Source organism: Melopsittacus undulatus, chromosome 4 (assembly GCF_012275295.1).
Source record: "Melopsittacus undulatus isolate bMelUnd1 chromosome 4, bMelUnd1.mat.Z, whole genome shotgun sequence".
Taxonomy (NCBI): Eukaryota; Metazoa; Chordata; class Aves; order Psittaciformes; family Psittaculidae; genus Melopsittacus; species Melopsittacus undulatus.
The window spans coordinates 12,664,391-12,684,903 of NC_047530.1; the positions used below are offsets into that span (position 1 = coordinate 12,664,391).

Here is a 20,513-nt window from a genome sequence, read left to right on the forward strand (position 1 = left end):
AGTTCTAGCCAGGGTATTTTGGTTCCTGAAACTCTCCTCAAGCCCCTTGAAAGTTTTCATTATCTCTAACTAATCATGTGGCTACTCTTAAGCTCCATTTTTCCCAAAGGGCCAAAATCACTACAACAACTTGGTGGAAGAGTCTGCTGCTGAAAGAAAATGATGTACCAAGCACAGGCCCAGTTATTCCGCTTAATACTTTACAAGGCCTAAAGACACTAATAACTCAATGTAAAGGCAGTAAAAAAATTCCTTATTCTATTCATCTTTTTACACTGATGGCTGAACTAAAGAAACAAGTGTCAAGCAGAAAAATGCAGAGAAAAACTGAAGCACGCTAAAGCCACCCAATTTTCTTATATGCAGAAAGTGTTGCAATACACAGTTCTACATTTCCTTCATGATTTCTTCCTTTCCAAGCGTGGGAAAGCCATGTGTGGGTACAGGGAAGTGACAGCTTGCAGCATACACATACACGGATGCAAATGTACACACCACAACCAAGGTATTTCATTGTCCATAGTGGATTCTCTGTGTTCACAAAGGATCTGAGCATTGTCATGATGGAGTGAAGGAAGAAAGGGCTAAGTGAAGTTTCTGAGCCAAAGAAAAGTATCCCTATAAAATAAATAGAAACAGACTCCACCCATCACTGCAATGAGCCAGTACTGCCTGGATCTCTCTCGTTCAATTATATCAGGCAATCCCATCAACTCCTGCTGTGCATTCATTAACTAGAATTTAACTTAGCGTGCTGTGGTGATGTATCAAAAGCAGGATTAAGACATCAAGTGAGAAGGCAAAGGAAGCAGATGACCTTTTGGAAAAGCGATGTGCTGCTTTACTGCAAATGTCACTGGATAATAAATCAAATATTTTTTTTTAAAGGTGTTAAACCTTGCCTTTAGGAATCAATGTATCTTGGTATGACATTCCTTGCTGGTGCACATACACCAGCTGTCAGCTGCTGTGATGTTCTGCATTCAAGAGCACCTGCAGAGGGACAGTCAGAATGACTCAATGCCATCACTGGTATCATGGTTTCAGTTATATACTGTCAAGATGGAAAGGAAGGTAATAGTACTAAATGTATGGATCCTTTTTAAAACCGCTCTTGGCTACTCCAGCAATGTGTGGTAAGTGCAGATCAGAGCACCCTAAATGCTGACCTACTGATCAAAACACAAAGTTAAGAAGTTCTTAGCAAGAAGGGCAGAACACAACTAACTCACATGGTTGGGAATGTCCATGTTGCTGCTGGGGAAGTGGACACAGTTTCTGCACATTTTGTTCACCAAATCTTCACGAAAGATAATTATTTCCTGGGTGCAATACTGAATCCTATGTGGAAAACATCAATGAAATTAAATAAATTAAGACGAAATTAAAAGATAGGGACCTGCATTATGAAGTTGATTGCCCTCTATTAGACCAAAATAAAAAAAAGCACATTTGAATTAAAATAACACTTTTCATCCCTTCAATAAACACAATTTTTTTTTCATACTTGCTATCAAACTTTATCACTATTTCCTTTCATCAATAATTGATTTATATATTAATGTATTTAAAACTAATTACAATTAATGCAACCAAAGAATTCTATTCATTTGAAAATATTCAAAACCAATGTTTCCAAAATTTGGTATTTTAAAAAAGTACATATGCAGGTATGTTGGTCATTCAGTTAAAAAACAACCAACATGAAAAACAGCAGTAAGTTGCACTGTTACCTGCAAGGATTTGTGGTGAAAACTGAAAATGGCACCAGCTGTCTGAATTCTTCAGTAATATTTTCAGCCAGGGGAGGTCTAAAATAAATGGAAACAGATCTATCAACAAAGACACTTTCTTTAACCCAAAATTTCAGAATTTGAGAAAGTGAAGCAAACTGACCTTGGTAAAACAGAACCAGGACCAGGGTCTTCAGGGCCAGGAACAAACACAAATCGACTACTGTAAAAAGTTCAATAAATCACTTTCATACAACATGATCCTAAAAGCATCTAAACATTGGTTACATTCTGCCATTTCTCCGCAGATGCATGCAAATATCTTATTCTGGTGCAGAGATAACAGCTCTTCCTGGCCTTAAGAACCACACAAATCACAGCTAAGCCATAAGATACATATCCATTCCTCACTAAAGTGGAAGAAACCTTAAAAACTGTTCACTGTGCAAGGGGGACTGACTGTGGAGAGGGAGACAGACCAGGTTGTGGCAGCCTGGCTCTGAATTTGCTGGTAATGGGCTCCACTATCCCATACAAGAACCCCAGATAATCCGGCAGTGGCACACCACAAGAGCCCCACCAGGACACAGGACAGAGGATCAGCACAGGAGATATGCTTCCTTACACCTCACATGAGCTCACGGGTTGTGGACTGTGGCCATTTCTGCTTTTGGGTCTCATTCTAGAAAGTAATCTACTTAGGGGCTACTGTTATGAATTCAAAGATCAGAAGCCAGACAGGATAAGCCTGGCTGCCCTCTTATTTTACTTTCCTTTGCATATTCAAATCTCTGTAGAAGGGATTTTGTTCTTCAAGCCTGAAATGGGGTTCCCATAGAGCAGGGACAAGAAGGGATAAACAGATTCCTTTGCAAGATTGTGTTACTTCGGTTAGTTCTTAAACTAGCCGCCATGGAGAACCATGTATGCAAGAATGGAAAAGAGAAATGTCTCTGTATAGACAGCAATCAAGTGTTTCAGATGACATTTTCTGTGGCTGGTACAGAAAGCCTGTAGGTGCTCATAGCAGCATCAAAACTTCAACATCAGTTTATAAAGCAACACTGTTCAGACAGAACCCTGTTGATTTCAAGAGAATTCCAGGGAAAAGGGCTCACAGAAATAGCACTTTTGGGGAACCATGGGCCATGCTTAATCCACGTGGAACATGTTCCAGGAAGAGGCAGTTTACCTTTGCTCACTCAATAGCAGCTTCTATGACCAAGCTATTTTAGATAAAATCAAAAGCTTACACAGCTACCAAAACAAAATTAGAGTCCTGTTACAAAACCAGCCTGTTATCTGATCATAGCTGGCTCACAATAATGAGAAAATATAGTATCTGCTAGTCTTAAAGTAATTAAAGCAAAGGCTCACAAAATAAACAAGTTTCCCTCTTCATTGCACTTTGCTGTGTACCTTTTATGAATGCTGGGATATCCACATATAATATCCGCAAGAGCCTTCAAAGAACCTAGAGTCAGGAAAAAAAAACATCTGGTTAGACAATGCAACACCTGGTTAGACAATGAAAACACATTATATGAATCACCCCTAAACTTCACTACATTAAAACATGCGTCACTTAGAAAATAAGCATTTCTTCTCTGCTCTCTTGTTTTGTCATAATTATTTTAATTTAATATACTCATCTGACTGTTCACAAAGACTTCCTACCTTTCAGTGACTGAATTTGATTTTTTCCATATGGTGCAGATAAAAAATTCCCACAGAAGAAAAAGCAGGTTGGAGGCACAGCTGAATAACCTGGTGAAAGAGAGCATCTGTTAGTACATCCATTCCCTTCACCATCTTTCAGCATTCAGCCTCCAGACCATTCCACGAAAGGCAGAAACTGAAACAGCACTTCAAGCTCTGCTGCTATTAATACACCTGAACTATTTCCTTGGTACCAGCTTTTGTTAGCTTAAAAAGGGTGATAGTAACATACAAATGTCACTAAAAAGAGCCCTCTGTTATTTAAAGACCCAGTTTCAACAATATTCATTGTGTGTATCCAACTAACTACTGACCCAGTCATTATAATTGTACTTAGTGTCACTACATAAATAATACACTTTAAAAATGCGCTATTTCCTTTAAGAGAAAAATAGCAAGTAGTAGCAATGGGTTACTATTAACCTCCATGCATCATTTTAATCAAAGGGCTATGCCAACATTAAATCCACTCTTTGGCATTATAAAGGAACAGTAACTGGAACTGCCTTAGTATTTTAAGAATCTGAGGAATCCTCACAATATCACTAATCACCCAGACACACACACACATTTTATAGCAAAAAAAAAGAAATCTGATTCTTATCCCTAAAATAAAAATATCTACTCATTCATGCATCTCACATTCCAGATTACTCTCAATTTTCCTAACATGCACTACCAGAGCTGGATTTACTTCAGTATTCTTCAATCTATTTGGTAAATAGGACAGCACTGTTTATGCCAGAGAAATGGCTCATCGATGTTTTTGCCTTGCTATTCCACTCAGCTATTATTTTCTAGTTTATAATTACAGAGTTTATTGCTTGCCTCTTTAAAAAAAATCTCAAAACAGTAAATGCAATGTATGCACCTTTGCCAATAGCGTTCAGTGCATTAACCTCACTGACTAAAGTCCCTTTATTACTTCAGCACACACAAAGTGAGGCCAAATTCAGTTTGCTTCAAGAATCCTGACAACTTTGATCAAGACAGTGAACTGGTTTTGTAACTTTTGGGTGAGTGTGGTAATTTGTATCCTATTTTCTTCACGTAAGTAGCAATTTCCCACCCTTAATATTATGTTGTTTATTTTTAAAGCAGCCACCCTCTACCACTTCCAATCTACCTAAAACTGAAAGGACAACCTATTCCAGAACTGCCCTGGAATAACAAAGAAGCAATTCACAGGCCTTGCAGATGCTTGCTATCCAAATGTTGTCAACATTACTAATGTAATGATACATGGAAAAAAACAGTTCATATTCTAAGAGTAACTGACATTTTTATTCTGTTAGAAACAGAAAGCATTTGAGGGACTGCCAGGCTCTAATTAAGTAAGAAGTTTTTAAACTAAGCCTCAGTCTTAGTTTAAACTAAGCCTAAGAAGAACTTTCACAAGCAAGGGAAAAATTCTTGTCAGCGTACATAAAATGGCTACTGTCCAAAACAGTATTAGTATTAAGTGATTTATGAAAAGGAAGTATCACCTTGCAAAAATAGGATATAATCCAGTTTTTAAAACTAGTAGAGAAAGATCCAAAAGAAATAAAATAGCAACCCTGAAATGCAAATAGCTGTCATTAAAATTAGAGTGAGACTTCACTGGCTTTGGGCTGGGGTTCAGTGGGATCCTACAAAAACATGCAACAGTTCACAGAATCCCAAGGGTTGGAAGGGACCTAGAAAGATCATCTAGTCCAACAAAAAGTGCACAATACAGTAAAAACTAAACTCTTGAAAATTGTTGCCTGACTTTATACTTCTGAGAAAAGGCACACAACCCACTGTCTTGCTATACACTGTCCAGCTTGCCCTGCCTGACAGGGATGCTCATGTGAGTGATCACAAGACGAAGAGTTCACAAAGCTAAACCAGCATAAAACTAATTCTCCAACAGAGGCAATTAGCTTTCTGCTGAGGTATTCCCTGAATTAGTTCACCATGGGGTCAGACTTCCCAGCCCACGCCAAAGAGAGGACATGGGACACAGCCACAGCTGGAGATCAAGCACCAGCCAGGCATCAGACTGCCTTGCTGCATTCATCCACTCACCAAAGCTGCTAAGGACTAAGGAAAATGGTAAAAAATCACTTATACAAGCCTCAGAGTCAAAGCAGTTCTCACCTACCTGAAAACATTGTGTGAAGCTTTTCCAGTACTTCTGCTTGGTCCAGCCATACATCAGAAAGAAATACAAACATGGCATTTTCATTTTCCTCCTCCAGCTGCTTTAGTTTTGCAGAAGCTTTTACTGAAGTTGATGAAGGACCTCCAAAAAAGTTTATATTCCCATAAAAGGCTCTACATCAATAAAATATTCAAGTTAGTTCTTTTTTTTTCCTTCCCAAATCATTAGCAGTTTTGATTGTGATTCTCTTCGACAATTTTAATTATGATAGGTAGCTCAGATGGTATCAATCATTTAGTACTTCATGGAGAATCCAAGGAAGAGAAATGGCAGTCACCTAGACATAAAGCAAGGGTGCTGCCCTGCCATAAATTAAAAGATCACAGAATCATAGAATGGTTTGGGTTGAAAGAACCTTAAAAAGCTCATCCCGTTCCATCCTCCCTGCCACAGGCAGGGACACCTTCAACTAGACCAGGTTGCTCAAAGCCCCATCCAACCTGGCTCATATCAGGGTAATGTTTATCCTGGGTTCTTTCCCACATTCATTCTTTGAGCTACAAGGAATTTATTATTCCCTTGTAGCAATTATCTGATTTTACATCTGAGAAGGGCTTAGATCCCAACTGCTGTTAATATGCAGAACCCAAGGGTTCTTGAGAGGGTGTTTCTGCTAACACCGCAAGCTTTAGTGCTGGTCCAAGTAGACTAACAAGTCCCAGAACCTCTTCCTTAAAACGGTATTTATTTTGAAGCATTTGGGAAGGGAGAAGAATAGCAAACTTTAATGTCACAGAAATTATAAAATAATGTGCTTATTAGAAATTCAAAACAAAATATGGAGTGAGTCTGACAAAAGTCACTTTTATACCTAGTGTTTGCAGAAGGCTCAGTAGGCGGAAATCCAAAAGCATTCACATGAAAAACTTCATCTTCATACCAACCTAAGAGATTTTTGAGCAAAATAACCCTTAGTTTTTCTAACAACGTCATGTCCTAGACATTAGTCAGACAACTGGCAGCTGTGCTGCATAGCTAGCCCCAGCTTCCATCAATCCCATTCTTGTGATTGCAAGAGTCCCAGTGCTGTTTAGTGGTGAACCAGACCAGGGAACTACCTGGCTGAAAAACAGGCTGAGCAAGAAACCAACTATTTTTATTTACCCCAGACACTTCTTTGAATGGATTTGCTGCAAACCTACATAAACAACTTTTTCAACCCAGCTAATTAAGATGTAGGTGAACAGAAATCATTTTTGCTGGCCCTGCCCCAGAAAAGTCTCCATCAAACTGCACCCTTTCTCAAGAACTGTCTCACCTATTAGAGGAACAGAAGCAATAGGGTGATACTTATTCCTGCTAGCATTTGTGCTCCTAAACTCTATTTCCTTTACAAATTCTAAACATAAAACACATTATTTGAAAATAGATTGGGATTATGTACATTACACAGAGCAATACTGCACAAACATAAATGTCCACTATTTTGTTAAAACAAGGCTCCAAACCTGCAAGCCCTTACATAATTTTAATGAAGGCTCGTTAAGGCCTCTGAAGGACCAAAGCTTTGTCAACAGAAAGCAGCATTTTCAGATTGTTAAGTCACACTGATTATTCTAGTCTGTCTTCCTAATCTAGCCATAGCTCCTCTAAACATGTTGGAGCTAGGCTAACTAGGGCCAATCCACAAAGCTGCTACAGATGCTCACATCCCCCCAAAATCACTGAAAATGACAATTTTCAGTGTTCTGTTCTCTGCCTTCAGAACCCACATGGTAATAAGCAAGGCTTCTGGCCAAAAATCTCAGACACAAAATCAGCTTCTGGTCAAGCCTCGTCAACATAAGACTTGTCTGTTCAGCCACATCTGGCAGACATGTAACTGCAGCAATAGCCATTAATAGAATAAATAACTAAAAACTAAGAAAAACAGTCTGCTTTACCTTCTGCCAAAACAAAGCATGATTCAGTATATAAGCCACTGTGGAACTGGTGCAGAAATGTTAAGAAATATATTTTTCTTAGATCAGGTCTCTTAAACTAGCAAAGTTTGCTTCTAGTTGGGGTAATGCGTTTGGACACTACTGAAAGTTCACAGGCTGCCTTTAAGAGCCAGGCAATTACCTGGTAACTGAGCAGGTAAGTTCATAAACAGCCCACAAACAGGAACACCCTACTTCCACTAGGAGGAATACAAGCCTTGTCCTAACGCTGTGAAAGGGCACTGAGCTGCAGCAACCCAGTGATTTGAAAAGAAGGACAAAGAGCTGCAGTTCTCAATACATAATTTTTAATGGTCAGTATCAATTTACTATTCAATTTAAAATTCTTCAGGCCTGTAAGAAATTTTTTTCAATTCTTACATCACAAAAAAGGATATCGCTTTACTAAGGTCTAGTTGGACGACTCCCGTAGGGTCTTCTAGGAAAAATTTCCCCTAAAAAACAGTATTCATTAAAAAAGAAAATGACACCCAAAGACATAAATTATTTAATCAGAAGCATCTATCAGTCAGCATTTAGAAATAATTTAGCTGGTTTTAATATTGCAAGCTTAGCACATACTAGTAGAACTGAAAACAATGTAGTTTATAGTAAGTATATCTTAGCACCTTCCCTTTGAGCTGCTGCAGTTTGGATTGCTGGTGCACACCTCCCCTACTAACAGAGTCCTGTGCAGTGCCAAGTCCAAACGCAGTCACTGGAACCTCCAGCATCTCAAGAAGGGGCATGCCTAAAAAGCGTATCTGGTTCTGGTTGCTGATATAAAGTATTACAAAATTCTGCAGTGAGAAGACAAAGACATTCTCCCTTACACACTAGCACCTACTGCTTGTGAAGTCTCTGCTTAGGGAACAGTTCTTGCACTGCTGACATTGATGGCAGTTCTGCCACTAACTTACATGACAGGATAAAGTGGCAAGACACTGAAGTCTTATAATTTTCTAATATATTGTAACACTGAATGAATGGTGACCTGGACACTCCACAGTAAAAAGCAACCTACCTCCTTAAGCTGAGTTATCATCCCAAGCACAATCAGTTCCCCCACTTTAGTTGTATTGCCCAATAGAGCTTCTATTGTTTTAAGCTGAAACCAAAGACAAAGAATCAAGTAAGAATTAAATCAAACTCTCCACATATCCATTCACAAGCAGGCAAGACAAAGCACCTTACAGCTTATGTTTTTACATAATACACAAACAAGCTAGGAGAGAATACAGGCTCATTAGAAAAATCAGGGGCAAGTTTCTGAATGTCAAATGTAGCAAAATTTAGGAAAAGATTTCCAGTAATTGCTGCTAGCATAAAGAACTACTTAGCAAGTAAATATTTATTGTGTTTATTTTGTTTACAACTGAATTAAAACTGGAGAGAATAAATGGCAATTTCTGCTCTTGCTTATGAATGTCAGTCATAGGAACTGGATCCCCAACAGGGTCACAGGGCCAGTTTACACCCACAGAGTAACACTAATTACTTTTATCAAGAAACCTTTAACGGATGAGAGAGAACACTCCAGAGTAAGACAGGTAACACCACACAACATGCTGTCTGCAGTTTCTAGACAAACATATTTTGATCTGGTCAAATGCAGTTAAGAGACAATCCTACAACACCAGCAGAAGCAATGCATTTGCCACTGCTGACAGGGAGGACAGAAAGCAGTCAAGGGAGAAAGATGCCTACAAAGCGTGGAAGGAGACAAAGGTCCAACTCACATAAGGTCAGTTGCTTTTTTTCTGTGTGATGGCATGCTCTGAACAGGGAGATGTAGGGAAGTTGAGCAAAGTTGTTATTTGGTACCCAGTGATACACATATTCATCTCTTTTTAAAAATATGCAATAACTAGATAATACAGTGAGAGTGTTTAATGAGAAAGCTGAGATGGGAACAGAACAGACTGAAGTTATTACCTTATTCAATTGTAGGTTTGTGAATTTAGTGCTTATGAAAGAAAAAAAGCAGGGAAGATGCTCCCAAGCAGAGGGAAGCAAAGTGTAATAAGCTGAATAGCTAATGTTCTTCCATGTCAGGAAGCCACATTCCTCTTGCACTTCACAGCTGGTTTTCAGTGCTTTGGTCATGCTGATCTGAGCCAAATAACTGCATTTTTGACACACAGGCTAAAAATGATCAAAATTAACTCATTTCCACTGATTACTCATATTGGATGCCAAACTAAGATGTCAGTAGAGAACTATTATGCAGTAAAGTATAACACAAGTGCAGTTCCTTTGTGAGGAAAAAAAAAAAAAGAAAAAAAGGAAAACCAGATATTTTACCTGGAATTTGCTCCTACTCTCATCAGGATGAGAAACGACTGCTGGAGGAGTAAACAATTCATGTCTATGAGTCCTCTGCAGAAACCAAAATTGAAGTAATCCAGTTTAAAGATAAATAAGCACTGTCAAAAGGCCAGTTCATTCCAACCACTATACAAAATACTTTTAAAAGTTCTCTTACTCTATTTTGTTGAGCAATGTTTGTTTCTTATTCTGTTTTATCCAGCAACACTTGATTTGTTGAGCACAATCAGTTCTTTTGACAAAAAATTTCTTCTAGGAAATTGATACTGGACAATAAGACTAAGCCTAAAAATCTAACATCAAAGCAACTGTAATGCTTCTAAAGTCATTCCTGCTACCTAGAAGGAAGGAGTGAGAGCAAGGGAACATAATCTGTATTAAATGCTAACTGTGGAAATGAGCAGATTTCTCTTCAGGGTGGGGCCTTATTAAAACTAACCAATTTTTATTTTTTAGTAATAGCAGCAATCTAAACTAAGAGATAAACTGCAGAGAGCATAAAGAAAATGCACTGTAGGCATTTTCACTTCTTTCATTGTTTTTCATGCAGTCTAACAGCCTCCCCTTAGAACAAACCTACTGCTACCAGCCCATGTAATACACCCACTAATTCCTACCAGCCACCCTCACCCTGTTCAGTGACCTGAACTTTCACTTTCCCAGAGGTTGGAAAAGAGTACCTATGACAACCAAACACAAAACTCATACAACAGAGAGTCTGTGTGAAACTATCAGGGTGTTATAGCACAGTGCAGTCTAGGAAAAGAAGGTTTCAGGATATGTACACACTATGGACACTTCCAGCTGTTGTTCACAGAATCCATGTTTTGTGTGAGTGTGCCCATTGCAGCAGGTTTCACTAATCCTAATCACTGTTTGTAGGAAGTAAAACTTCTTCAGCTAATGGTTAACTGGTGTTCTAGGGGAGAGGTTCCCAAATTGCAACATACGTACTCCTAGTGGCAGCAAATTCCCTGGTAGACAGAGTTGTTACTGCTCTGGGGCATCTGACCCTGTGAATGCAACTACCATGTGGACCAAAAGATAAGTTCACACAGACAGCCAGGTGCCTCCCTGCTGCCTACAGGGTCGTACAGACAGAAACTTGTGTTCACTGTCTGTGTGATCAGCAGCTCACTCCCCATCCCATCACTGCTCCCACTGGGCTGCATGACAGAGAGAAGCAGAATGAGCAAGCAGGTGATGGGGAGGCTAAATCCCAGCCTGTGGGGTGAGTGGAAAAAAGGAAAGCACAGGTTTGTGACCCTGTTATGAGGGATAATCAGACAGTGAGTGTTGAGGGATTGACTCCTTCTGGCTGTGTGCACTGGTCCAGAGCCATTACCTATAGGTGCTGTCAAGCCTGCAGCTACGGTCACAGTGGTGCAGAACAGGCCACATTGGGGAATCCTGGTCTGAAGCTGCTCAAAACACAAGATGCATACTCCATCAGGAGATGACATGGGGTGGCTGGCTCTCACTGAGCATTTTGGAAATTGGAAAATGAAAAACTTAACTAAACCAGAAGTGAATTTCAATGCTCCTCTGAATGAGAACTTCAGGTTTGCCGTATCTCAACAACCACTACATACAATGACATGCTAATCAAATGTAGTACAGAGCCAGACTACAGAAGGAAAAAGAGCAAGACACATAAAAATACAAAATTCTCTCTTATGACATGATGCTAACATGTAGAAACATATGAATCCATCATGCTGTATTGTGACAGTTAGACCGATAAACATTAGTGCAGATCCTGTTCCTACTCAGATTTTATTTGAACTGTAGCTCACAAAAGCACCAACACAAAGCACTACTGTACATCCAAGAATAAAAAAAATCCCAGAATTTTGTTTATGCATTTTGTTAAATAAAGGAAAACTTTTTTCTGACCTGTTGTAAGATGGAGTAGCGTTCACGAAACAACTCTGCTTTATCTCTGGCAGTTCCAAATAAATTTGGTACAGGGAAGTTGGTCATTGACAGACTGCAAGAAGTTTAACACAAGATTAAAAAGGGTACATTCCATACACAGAAATGACTTATTGATCTGAAAGTTGTAGGAGGCTGCAAAAGCTATAACAATACTGCATAATTTATTTACTCAATGAGGAAGATTTCTGCTAGGAATCCTGTGTTTCTGCACCTTGAAGGCTACATCCATTTAATGTCCCTTTAATTCACAGGCCTTGAGATTTATCTTTCCTGAATGGAACTCTGCAGAGATCAGTTTTTAAAAAAGGAGGTACACCTTTTAAGTGGCATGAAGAGTATTTTCTTCCTCTTGGTTAGCAGATTGCCTTCATGGAGCTCTCTGTTCCAACAGCCTGGAAAGCTAGAATGTGGCACTGGAATAAAACTCCTACTGCAAACACAGATTGCTTTTGCTGCACTGTCAGAATCACGGGCCAAAGCTAGAGTATAAAGTGCATGTTACATGAAGGTTGCTGCAAGCCCTTGCAATGAACACCATTCTCCGTTTCTCAGCTAACACCACTCAAGCTTTTTAAAACCACAGCTTCTTTTTAGCTCAGCAGTCGGGGCTGCTTGCTGTTAGAGGTAAATTCTTTAATTAGCAAACTATTTACAAGCAATTCCTCCAATTACTACTGTCTTTCTCCAACCTCCTAAGATACCAGTTGCTCCTAATTTTTCTTTGTTTTTAGCTTTTGTAACACTCCTTAGAAATGCCCCAGGGCTTCAGGGAGCTGCAAGCTACAGTCTAAGAAATAAATACATGCAGCAGACATGAGCCAGCAGTGTGTGCTTACAGTCCAGAAAGCCAACTGCATTCTGGGCTGCATCAAAAGAAGTGTCACCAGCAGGTCGAAGGAGGTGATCCTGCCCCTCTGCTCTTGTGAGACCCCACTTGGAGTATTGTGTGCAGTTCTGGTGTCCTCATTATAAAAAGGACTTGGAACTGTTAGAACAAGTCCAGAGGAGGGCCATGAGGATGATCAAGAGACTGGAGCACCTCCCATATGAAGACAGGCTGAGAAAGTTGGGGATGTTCAGCCTGGAGAATAGAAGGCTGCGTGGAGACCTCATAGCAGCCTTCCAGTATTTGAAGGGGACCTACAGGGATGCTGGTGAGGGACTATTCATTAGGGACTGTAGTGATAGGACAAGGGGTAACAGGTTCAAACTTAAACAGCAGAGGTTTAGATTGGATATAAGGAAGAAATTCTTTACTGTTAGAGTGGTGAGGCACTGGAATCGGTTGCTCAGGGAGGTTGTGAATGCTTCATCACTGGCAGTGTTCAAGGCCAGGTTGGATGAAGCCTTGGGTGATATGGTTTAGTGTGAGGTGTCCCTGCCCACGGCAGGGGGGTTGGAACCTGATGATTTTAAGGTCCTTTCCAACCCTAACTATTCTATGATTTTATGAAAAAAAATTAAACAGCCAAACTGGGGGATGGGACGGGGACAATGGGACAGGACCCACCAAAAAACAATCCAATCCTTAGTCTTACTGTCTCTTTTATTAATCAGTATAAACATGGTTGCACATTCTACTATCTGATAAACACTGGAGTTTCAGAGCCAGCAACATCACAGCAGCACAGAATACACTGCTATGAGAGACACAGGTCCCTGTTTCAGTTTCATCCTACTGGACTAGGAAAACCCAATGGCACATTTATTTATGAGCCAGCATTCATCATGCACTAGCTCTTCAGAAACTAAGAAACAAAACTGTCTCACTTTCTCGCTCGGGTTTGAGATGAGTAGACCCAAGAGGAAAAGACTATAAACCAGAACTTTTAACCATATAGAAACAGAGGCTTTTTTCTTAAAACAAGAAACAGTTGAAACTTAAAATATGCAAGACTTACGGCAGAAACTTCTTTCTTTCTGAATTATAAATATAACGTGGAATATCAAAGGCTCCAATAATGTTGAAAACATTTTCTCTGAAATAAAAATACATTTACAACATTACCTGAAGTGGATGAAAGGGTGACAAAACATATTGAATAAAGTTATATTTGTTTTGCTCACTACCACTCTGCGTTATCACCATTTCTCCCACATCACTCTACTTACTGGATATTACTGCATTTTCTAATTCAAAACAGGAAACTCTTCAGTAGTTCATTTAGACATGAGAGTAGGATACATATCCTCCCCTTACCATCCTCTGCTATCTTTTTTGACAACAGAGCAGCCTTGGTGTGGTTTATGTGAATAGATTTAAATAATGGACATGCACAACTCTTCAGATGATTAAAAGCTGATACATCCCATTATATTTACTGGTTCACCTCTCTCCTCTGATGCCTCTCATTTCCCTCTTACTGTGAGTGGATCAAATTCATCAGAGTAGATAATATTATCCTACGAACCTTCACTAAGGCTCATGGACAACCATCGCTGCCCATCAAACATTGATGTCTTAGGCTTCAGAGTGCATTTCTTATAAAACTTTGCCTTCAAGCTTTCTGCCTCATAATTCCAAAGAGTTGTACAGGTTGGCCCTGTGATCATAGAGCTTTTCCCTTCAGCTCTCTGTATTAAGAATCTACGCATACAGAGCCCTCTTCAATTCTGAAGCGAAAAATACATTAAGTATATAAAATGACACAAAGAAAAATCACTCTCAAACTGTCTGCATCATAAAGGTTCCAACAACAAAGAGAAAAGTAGAAACCAAATTTGCTTCATATTGAGAAACTGCAGGTATCTAATTGACATGCCTACTGAGCCATTTATTCTCATGCTTTGCATTGTGATGCCAATACACAACATAAACACTAAAGGAAACAGGCTCATCACAATCACAAATTAAGTTCTCAGAAACTCAAGTAATTGCTCTCTGCTTTGTTATCGGAGAGTGGAAATCAATCAGCCCTGCCATACAAAAAAAGCAGAAACAAGCACCATGGAAGAAAATTTCCAAGTGCTTTCAGAAAAGAAGTATATTATGAAAGGAAAAAAAATAACCTCAGAGAATTTTTATCTAGAGAAAAGCAAATAAAGACAGGAATGAAAATAACAAGTTCTCTCTACACTGATTTATTTTATTGGTTAATATTCAACCTGTGTCACATGTAACACATAACCACAGCATTTTAATTCCAGAAAGTCAGCATTATATTTAGAATTCCCTGAAGGCCTATCCATGAGAACAAATTGTCTAAGAAGGAACATTACTAACCTTCAAAGACAGTACCGGGAAGACAAAAGCACAAAGCAATTACTGCATGTGTAGCACTGCAGAAAATGCCTGACATTTATTTCCTGAGAAGAACTAAGAGAATGCATACCAACTCCCATAAACCTCAAATGAAAAAGAATGTTACTGTACATAGTTTCATCTGATGCCTGGCTACATTCTTGGACAGCTACTTCCACTGTGGATTGTTCAACCATATTAGATGACACTGAAAAGAAAATTTCAAAGGATTAAACCTGCAGCCTGTGGAAAGCAGTGAGCTAGAAAGTAAACAGGTCTCAAATATCTTGCAAAAAATGGTTCAGTCTTCTCAGAGGAATTTATTACACAAATAAGCGTATTTTCAGTAAGCTAATGAAACACACTGTTTTCCCTTTAGAAAATGATCACTTAATATTCTTATCAGGATACATCTCTAGTGAAAAAATAACCCCCACACATACTGCGCCCACCGTTACTTCACTAAACATGGAGAACAAGACAATTATAGTTTATGCAAAGCTGTCAAATATACTACAAATGTGTCAGATCTGAGCTTTCACATTCTAGAGGTTAATTTTATTCCAGAACGTTATCACACAGATTGCTGTCATAAATTTTAAGTATTCAAACAATTTAACACAATTTTGAAGACAGGCATGTTTTTGTCTTCATAGATTTATATTGATAATTAAAATTAAAAATATTTCTAAACACCAATGTTTTGCTGAACTTGAAGGAAAGACCAATCAATGCAGATTGACAAAAGGACCTGGTCTACATTACCAAGCCTAACTGCTAGGCTCACAGAATAGAAATCAGTAAGTGAAAACTTGCCCTTAAGTTCCCTAATCAGGGCATGGACTTAAAATCACAATTCCTGTAAGTTGGGGATGAACAGCAGAGCAAAAGGGGCACTAAGGGTGCTTAGCAGGACTCACAGGAAAGACCAGCATTCTGGTCTACAAACCTCTACCCCTAACCTCCAATGACTCACAGACACGAGCTGGACAACATGGGAATTTATAGCACAAAATTATGCCCTAGACAAAGACATGTTGAGAATGCACTGACTGCATGTTCTACATTGGCCCTACAGCTTCTTGTACAGATAGAAATCTGTTAAAAAATGTGGACGCATTAATTTGTACCAGCAGGCTTTATGCTGGTACATAACCATGTATATAACCATGATCAGGACCAGCTCTTCAAAATACTTTTACTCCCTGTTTGATCAGTTATAATCTGTTATTGCATGAATAGTGAAAGAACATAAAGTCATAACTTGTGTAGTCTCTTCTCTAGTAAAACTCTGGAACAAGCATGTGACCACTCTTGATTTAATTAGGTTGGAATAGGCTACACTGGGAGTTTCCTAAACTCACCTAAGGCCTAACATTTATTTGAGATCACATTTATCTGGATTTCAATCTTCCTGGCCAAAAACTGGAAATGAGCCCAAGTTTCCTAGTTCTCATGAGTCTGATCAATAAACACATATATGTCAGGCACATATGACACATGTATGTCAGGCATCACACCTCTGTCAGTCACATTCTTTAACTGAAGATGCTACAACTCCTGTTTTGTGCTGTCAGACTGTGTCAAGTGTATTTTGACCTACTATCCCATGCCTTTCATGGTGCACAGGAGTATACCTCAGGACATACTGTCCCAGGTAAGGAGGTAGTCTCCAGACAAAATCCCTGCCAAGATGAGTTTTTGGCATGCTCAGAACCAAATGCATCATGAGAACTTTACCAGAAAAAGCTTAACTCTCCAAGCCTCATGTTTAATGGGATTTTCCAGGAGTTTTATGGATTGCAATTTTGGACTTCTAATGTAATCTAATGTACCTTCACATGCCACTCTGGTATAGCTGCTATAGTGCCCTAGCTGTTATCAACACCTTCTGCCCAAAGCTACTACCCTGAGATTAGGTCCGCATAACGTCAGCATCTGCATTGCTGCTCTGGAGAACAGCCAGGTAATGGTAAAACTCCAGCCACGGTAGGTATAAGTTAGTCTGCTGGACCATTACACTGGGGCACTTGTATTTCCTACTCCACTTGGATGTGAGGGCAGTCATCTCATGAAGGAATGCAACTGTTTTCTTCTTGCAGTCACAGCTAGGCTTCTCAGATTAGAGCTGCCAACAACCCTTTTCTGTACCTGGACTACTAAATAACAAGTTCATTAAATTTGTCATTATTTCCTTGGTTTATTTTAATATTTAATATCACAGTTTTAAATGCAAAGATTCCACACAAACTCAGCTAAGTGCTTTTAGTAACTGGAGTTAAAAAATTTCACCACTCTTGGAAAAGTCAGGAGGTACCAGGCTGCCAACTTTTTTAATGGTATAAATATATTTTGCTGCCATTACGAACTTCAGTATTTAATAAAACAAAATGCCAACAAATACATTTATCTTGATCAACCCAGAGGCTAGAATGATACCTCAGTGCATATGCTGCCAATATCTGTCTTTGTCTCAGTAACTTTCAAAGAGCAAGACAAACTCTGCAAGCTTAAGAAAAATAAATTGTTTACTTACAAGGCTGTTTTTCAACTGCATCAATGACATTTTCAATTACATCATCAAGTTCTACTTCATTGATGGACTGAAGAGCTTCAGTAAGGTACTTCAGAGCATCCCTAATTCCAGTGAAGAAAGTCAGCTCAAAAAGCAATTAATATTCAACACCGTTTATACAAACTTTGTCAATTTTGGCAGATGTGCACATAATCACTAAACGGCTTATGATAAAAAAAGTAGAAATAATCAGTACTGTGTAACATTGCACTAGTTAACGAAGAAAAAACACATCAGGATTGAAAACATTGAGGATAAGCAGATACAGAGAACTTCACTTTCATACAGTCATAGAAAGATTCATGTCAGAAGGGGCTGCTAAGGTCCAGCTTTCTGGTCTAACAGCACACGCTGGTCATGTTGCTCACAGCACCGTCCAGTCAAATTCTGACCATCTCCAAAGATGGAACTCTCACCCCGCTCTTGGCCCTGTCCCGGTGCTTCACGACTCTCCTTGTGAATTATTTATTCATAGGACTGTGGAAGGGCCCACACTGGAAGGGACCTCTGTGGACCATCTGGTCCAACTTTCTACTGCAATCCAGGACTCCCACTGAGCCAAGTCTTGAATGTTTCCAGTGAGGGAGATTTCACCACTTCCCCAGTCTACATACTCCAAAGTTTATTTGTTCTTACAGTGAATATGTTAACACTGTGCCCACTGCCTCTTGCCCTGTCACTGTGTACCCCTGAGAAGAAAGTACCTGCGTATTTTCTATAGCCACCTTTTAGGAGGGCTGGGATTAACCAGATCATAGAATCACAAAATCACTGAACAGGTTGGGTTAGAAAGGACCTTAAAGACCATCTAGTTTCAGCCCCCTGCCACGGGCAGGGACACCTCACACTAGACCGAACTGCTCTAAGCCCCGCCCAGCCTGCCCCACACCACAACGCGAGTCCCTGGGGGGCGCCCTGAAAGCGGGAGCTGGGCTTGAGGAAGCCATGAGCAGACCCTCCCCGAGCGGGTCCCACCGCTACTCACGCCCGCAGCACGAGCCCGCGCAGCCGGAACTCGGAGCTCAGACGGCGCCGCAGCCGATCCGGCTCCATCGCGAGCGGTTGGCGCCAAATGGCGGCTCCGCCCCCACCGCCCTGGGCCTGGGCCTGCCCCGCGGCGGGCGGAGTCTCCAGGGCCGCCCCGGGAGGACGGCTCCCAGCTCTGGGCCTTCAGTGTAAGAGGGAGCCGGACTTACGGAAGTAATCAGAGGGCTGGAGCGGCTCTGCTATGGATGCAGGCTGAGTGAGCTGGGCTTGTTCAGCCTGGACAAGGTTTGATTTCAGTTAGGTATTAGTTAGAAGTTTCCCTGTGAGTGTGCTGAGGCACAGGTTGCCCAGAGAAGCTGTGGCTGCCCCATCCCTGGCAATGTTCAAGGACAGGTTGGATGGGACTTAGAGCAACTAGGACTAGTGGAAGGTGTCCCTGTCTGTGGCAAGGGGCTAGAACGAAAAGATTTTTAAGGTTCCTTCCAACCCAAAACTCTCTGTGATACTTACAACTCCCTGTAGGCTCTGGTGCAGGTTGCACTGCATCTCCAGTAGTATAGTCTCTCTCCAGCTTCAGTTTTACCTGCCATAAAACATCCATCATATTACAACTGGCTGTGAATAGGTCTTGCTTGTATCCCTGTGCTTGAGCCTTTGTTTTCACCTGTTGATGCCTTCAATGTTAGATGGCATGGAATATTTCTCCCCCATTCTTCCTTTTTTCTCATGAGGTTCACAAGCCCTGGACAGGGGCTGTTACAACCTGCTAGCTTGTTGGTTTTTTGCTTGTACAATTCCATTTGTAATTCTGCCTTGCCTTTAACTACTGCTCTGTAGGGCTCTTTGTGACTGAGAAAGGTGCATTCTTAGGCTCTTAATACACCAACAGTAATTGTCCCACCTAGGTGCTAAGCTTCCTAGGACATTTTTCAGTTGACCAAGAATTAAGTTTAGGGTGAACTCTCAGTTCTTCAGTTTATCACTACTCATTGTGTCAGCACTATCCAATAGAGACCCCTTCCAGTAGGCACAGAGTACATTTAATAAGTCTGTGACTCACACAGTTCCTCTGTTGTGGAGCAGCTCCTTTCTCTTCAGACAAAAAAAAATGCAAGGTATTTAATTCAAACACTCTGAGCCTTGTCTCTCAAAATACAGCTTCACAGAAGACCCACAAAACAACTCTGAAACTTCCTCAATCAAAAGACTGCAGGGATATAAAGATGGATACAAAAAATGTCTGACTATTTTCTATAGTCCTTTCTTGACTACATAATTTATAATCACTCCTCATCTGGGAGCAAGCTCATGGGCAAAGTTTTATCTACCCTCTTTAGACAAAAAGCTATCATCTGACAAGTCTCAGCAATTTTGGCAGGAAATATCCATTTGTCTTCTCAGGCATGCAGCTACTAAGTGCAAATTAGGAACCCCCATCTTACATAAGTTCTTATATTTGCTAAGATTACCACTTTTTTCTTTCAAGAAAATCCGATTTTTACATTTAACTCATGTCTCACCTGAAGAAGGAAGGTGCACTTGGAGAAGGAATGTACCTCATCTAAAAAGCAACTAATTTTAAGATATGACCAAACCTGGAACATACAGCATACTCCTACCGCATCCTGCTGTATTTGGGGTTCTGCTAGGTTGCCTGGAGCCTCCCACCAGAGATATAAAAGTATTCTTGCATGAGCTGTAGACTTCTGTTCCACTGGGCCATCTGTCTGGAGTTCTGGAAGCTGTGCCCAGCTCTCCATCTCTGATGCTGGACATCACAGCACTACAGTCATAGCACATGTGGCTTGAGAGCAGAAAGCCAGGCCAGACAGCCTCATGGTTTACAATCAGACAGCACATCTGATGCCAAAGGTGAATCAAT

General features: G+C 40.2%; 1 protein-coding gene across 1 annotated transcript in view; it reads right to left on the reverse strand.

Moving 5' to 3' along the window:
* Positions 1–18,734, reverse strand: part of POLE2 (DNA polymerase epsilon 2, accessory subunit) — a 20,671-nt gene extending 1,937 nt beyond the window's left edge. The window contains exons 1-16 of the mRNA XM_005140931.4: positions 18,630–18,734; positions 17,606–17,706; positions 15,202–15,277; positions 13,730–13,807; positions 11,787–11,880; positions 9,867–9,941; positions 8,587–8,670; positions 7,961–8,017; positions 7,524–7,572; positions 6,452–6,524; positions 5,581–5,753; positions 3,411–3,500; positions 3,153–3,207; positions 1,897–1,956; positions 1,734–1,811; positions 1,233–1,341 (exon numbers count right to left, since the gene is read on the reverse strand). Of these exons, the coding sequence (XP_005140988.2) occupies positions 1,233–1,341; positions 1,734–1,811; positions 1,897–1,956; positions 3,153–3,207; positions 3,411–3,500; positions 5,581–5,753; positions 6,452–6,524; positions 7,524–7,572; positions 7,961–8,017; positions 8,587–8,670; positions 9,867–9,941; positions 11,787–11,880; positions 13,730–13,807; positions 15,202–15,277; positions 17,606–17,706; positions 18,630–18,697 (1,320 nt within the window). The 5' untranslated portion in view covers positions 18,698–18,734. The remainder of the gene's footprint in view (positions 1–1,232; positions 1,342–1,733; positions 1,812–1,896; positions 1,957–3,152; positions 3,208–3,410; positions 3,501–5,580; positions 5,754–6,451; positions 6,525–7,523; positions 7,573–7,960; positions 8,018–8,586; positions 8,671–9,866; positions 9,942–11,786; positions 11,881–13,729; positions 13,808–15,201; positions 15,278–17,605; positions 17,707–18,629) is intronic.
* Between the last annotated feature and the right edge of the window lie 1,779 nt (positions 18,735–20,513).